The following is a 4,371-nucleotide window of genomic DNA, read 5'->3' on the forward strand; positions in this document are numbered from 1 at the left end:
TTTGTTTCTTGATGAGTCTGGCTAATGGTTTGTCAATTTTATTTATCCTTTCAAAGAAGCAGCTTTTGGCTTTGTTGATTTTTGCTAAGGTCTCTTTTCTTTTGCATGTATTTCTGCCCTAAATTTTAAGATTTCTTTCCTTCTACTATATAAAATCAACACACAGAAATCCCTCGCATTCCTATACACTAATAATGAGAAAATAGAAAGAGAAATTAAGCAAACAATTCCATTCACCATTGCAATGAAAAGATTAAAATACTTAGGAATATATCTACCTAAAGAAACTAAAGACCTATATATAGAAAACTATAAAACACTGGTGAAAGAAATCAAAGAGGACACTAATAGATGGAGAAATATACCATGTTCATGGATTGGAAGAATCAATATAGTGAAAATGAGTATACCACCCAAAGCAATTTATAGATTCAATGCAATCCCTATCAAGCTACCAATGGTATTCTTCACAGAGCTAGAACAAATAATTTCACAGTTTGTATGGAAATACAAAAAACCTCGAATAGCCAAAGCAATCTTGAGAAAGAAGAATGGAACTGGAGGAATCAACCTGCCTGACTTCAGGCTCTACTACAAAGCCAGTCATCAAGACAGTATGGTACTGGCACAAAGACAGAAATATAGATCAGTGGAACAAAATAGAAAGCTCAGAGATAAACCCACACACCTATGGACACCTTATATTTGACAAAGGAGGCAAGACTACACAATGGAGAAAAGACAATCTCTTTAACAAGTGGTGCTAGGAAAACTGGTCAACCACTTGTGAAAGAATGAAACTAGAACACCTTCTAACACCATACACAAAAATAAACTCAAAATGGATTAAAGATCTCAACGTAAGACCAGAAACTATAAAACTCCTAGAGGAGAACATAGGCAAAACACTCTCCGACATACATCACAGCAGGATCCTCTATGACCCACCTCCCAGAATATTGGAAGTAAAAGCAAAAATAAACAATGGGACCTAATTAAACTTAAAAGCTTCTGCACAACAAAGGAAACTATAAGCAAGGTGAAAAGACAGCCTTCAAAATGGGAGAAAATAATAGCAAATGAAGCAACTGACAAACAACTAATCTCAAAAATATACAGGCAACTCCTACAGCTCAATTCCAGAAAAATAAATGACCCAATCAAAAAATGGGCTAAAGAACTAAATAGACATTTCTCTAAAGAAGACATACAGATGGCTAACAAACACATGAAAAGATGCTCAACATCACTCATTATCAGAAAAATGCAAATCAAAACCACTATGAGGTACCATTTCATGCCAGTCAGAATGGCTGCTATCCAAAAGTCTACAAGCAATAAATGCTGGAGAGGGTGTGGAGAAAAGGGAACCCTCTTACACTGTTGGTGAGAATGCAAACTAGTACAGCCACTGTGGAGAACAGTGTGGAGATTCCTTAAAAAACTGGAAATAGAACTGCCATATGACCCAGCAATCCCACTGTTGTGCATACACGATGAGGAAATCAGAATTGAAAGAGACACATGTACCCCAATGTTCATCGCAGCACTGTTTACAATAGCCAGGACATGGAAGCAACCTAGATGTCCATCAGCAGATGAATGGATAAGAAAGTGGTGGTACATATACACAATGGAGTATTACTCAGCCATTAAAAAGAATACCTTTGAATCAGTTCTAATGAGGTGGATGAAACTGGAGCCTATTATACAGAGTGAAGTAAGCCAGAAAGAAAAACACCAATACAGTATACTAACGAGATGGTAACAATAACCCTGTATACGAGACAGCAAAAGAGACAATGATGTATAGAAGTCTTTTGGACTCTGTGGGAGATGGAGAGGGTGGGATGATTTGGGAGAATGGCATTGAAACATGCATAATATCATATATGAAATGAGTTGCCAATCCAGGTTCGATGCACGATACTGGATGCTTGGGGCTGGTGCACTGGGATGACCCAGAGGGATGGTACAGGGAGGGAGGAAGGAGGAGGGTTCAGGATGGGGAACACGTGTATACCTGTGGAGGATTCATGTTGATATATGGCAAAACCAATACAATATTGTAAAGTTAAAAAATAAAATAAATAAAAAATAAATAAAATTTAAAAATAAAATTCTTTTAATACATTGCTAACTTTCTCGGTCTGGTTATTTTCCTTTTTTTTTTTTTTTCCCTAGAATTTTGTTTTCCCTTCTTTTTGATAAACTAGACAGTAGTTTACCTTTTTGTGTTTATCCGTAAATTTATCTAATTGTCCTATACATATTTTTAGTTTATTAATTTTATTTTTAATTCCACTCAGCTTACCTTAGTATTGTTTAATCAGTCATTCTATTTATTTGTATTCTGTGTTTCCATTTAATGTTGTAACATAAGCATTACCTGGTCTTATCTCCACAGTAGATAACTAATTAAGAAGTTATGTGGATGACTGCAATGTAATAATATGCATTTTATGATTATCTCTGTGTCAATGGGTATCCTCTGTTAGGAGTTTTGCAAAAGTGGGGAAATAAAATTTTTCCATCACCTCTTTTATACATTTTTATTACATTTTTCTGCATCGCACATAAAAAAAAACAACAAAAAAAAACTACATTTGAAATAAGGAGAATTCCAGTTGGTTTCACTCACTTATCTGGGCTATTTTCTTAAGATTTTTTTTCTTTTATTTCATCAGTTCAGTTCAATTTAGTTGCTCAGTCATGTCCGACTCTTTGCAACCCCACGGACTGCAGCGTACCAGGCCTCCCTGTCCATCACCAACTCCCGGAGTTTACTCAAACTCATGTCCATTGAGTCAGTGATGCCATCCATCCATCTCATCCTCTGTCGTCCCCTTCTCCTCCTGCCTTCAATCTTTCCCAGCATCAGGGTCTTTTCAAATGAGTCAGTTTTTAACATCAGATGGCCAAAATATTGGAGTTTCAGCTTCAGCATCAGTCCTTCCAATGAATATTCAGTACTGATTTCCTTTAGAATGGTCTGGTTGGATCTCCTTGCAGTCCAAGGGACTCTCAAGAGTCTTCTCCAACACCACAGTTCAAAAGCATCAATTCTTTGGCACTCAGCTTTCTTTATAGTCCAACTCTCACATCCATACTTGACTACTGGAAAAACCATAGCTTTGAATAGACCTTTGTTGGCAAAGTAATGTGTCTGCTTTTTAATATACTGTCTAGGTTGGTCATAACTTTTCATAAAGCATCTTTTAAGCTACACACTTTCTTTTTCTCATGAATCAATTTTAATGTTAACATTCTAAAGTGAAAAGTTCATTTATCTTTTCCTCCAGAAATGAAAAAAGTACTTGATATTTTACTATCTGTAAAACCTAGTGGTAACAGTGATGTGGATGAAGCTGTACCTCCTTTACATCTCAGTGGATTTGAATTTAAATGAACACTCAAATAATTATTTACTGTTTAATTATGTTAATTTTCTTCTTTTTGCTCCCTCCCCCATGTCTCTACAGAGGCAGTTGGTGTGACCAGTCAACGACCAGTATTTTGTCCTTTTCATAAGAAGGAGCAGCTGAAGCTTTACTGTGAAACATGTGACAAACTGACGTGTCGGGATTGCCAGTTACTAGAACATAAAGAACATAGGTACTTGCATCTTTGATTATATACATAGATTTATAATATAGCTTTAGGAGGACTAGACGACTGCTGGCATCACAGCAAAATGGCAGTGTGTAAATGTTTTGTTCAGCTAGCAGTATGTTGACCTATTAAAGGATTTTTCAACTTTGATGTTATTGACTTTGGAGCCAACTGATTCTTTGTTGTAGGGCCTATCTGGTGCATTGTATGGTGTTTTACCTCTATTTACTAGATTCCAGTAGCATTCTCCCAATTTGACAATTAAAAATGTCTCCAGACACTGCCAAATGCCCTGGGGAGGAAAATCACCCCAGTTGAAAACAACTGGCCTGCACACTTTAAAAATATAGAGAATTAGTTGCCAGCATTGTAGATGAGATTTTACATATAAAAAATCAGCAGGTCTTTCATTTTGGTTTTCTGTTTTGTTTTTAAAGAAAATTGAATCTGTTGTAGCCCTCAATTCAGTTCAGTTCAGTCGCTCAGTCATGTCCGACTCTGCAACTCCATGAATCGCAGCACGCCAGACCTCCCTGTCCATCACCAACTCCCGGAGTTCACTCAAACTCATGTCCATTGAGTCGGTGATGCCATCCAGCCATCTCATCCTCTGTCATCCCCTTCTCCTCCTGCCCCCAATCCCTCCCAGCATCAGAGTCTTTTCCAATGAGTTAGCTCTTCACATGAGGTGGCCAAAGTACTGGAGTTTCAGCTTCAGCATCATTCCCTCCAAAGAAATCCCAGGGCTCATCTCCTTTA

General features: G+C 37.2%; 1 protein-coding gene across 1 annotated transcript in view; it reads left to right on the top strand.

Annotated features, from left to right (window-relative positions):
- TRIM24 (tripartite motif containing 24) overlaps nt 1-4,371 on the top strand; it is a 116,325-nt gene that overhangs the window by 59,973 nt on the left and 51,981 nt on the right. The window contains exon 6 of the mRNA XM_010855018.1: nt 3,483-3,615. Coding sequence (XP_010853320.1) covers nt 3,483-3,615 — 133 coding nt within the window. The remainder of the gene's footprint in view (nt 1-3,482; nt 3,616-4,371) is intronic.

The sequence above is a fragment of the Bison bison genome, unplaced genomic scaffold (assembly GCF_000754665.1).
Source record: "Bison bison bison isolate TAMUID 2011002044 unplaced genomic scaffold, Bison_UMD1.0 scf7180017864352, whole genome shotgun sequence".
Classification (NCBI taxonomy): domain Eukaryota; kingdom Metazoa; phylum Chordata; class Mammalia; order Artiodactyla; family Bovidae; genus Bison; species Bison bison.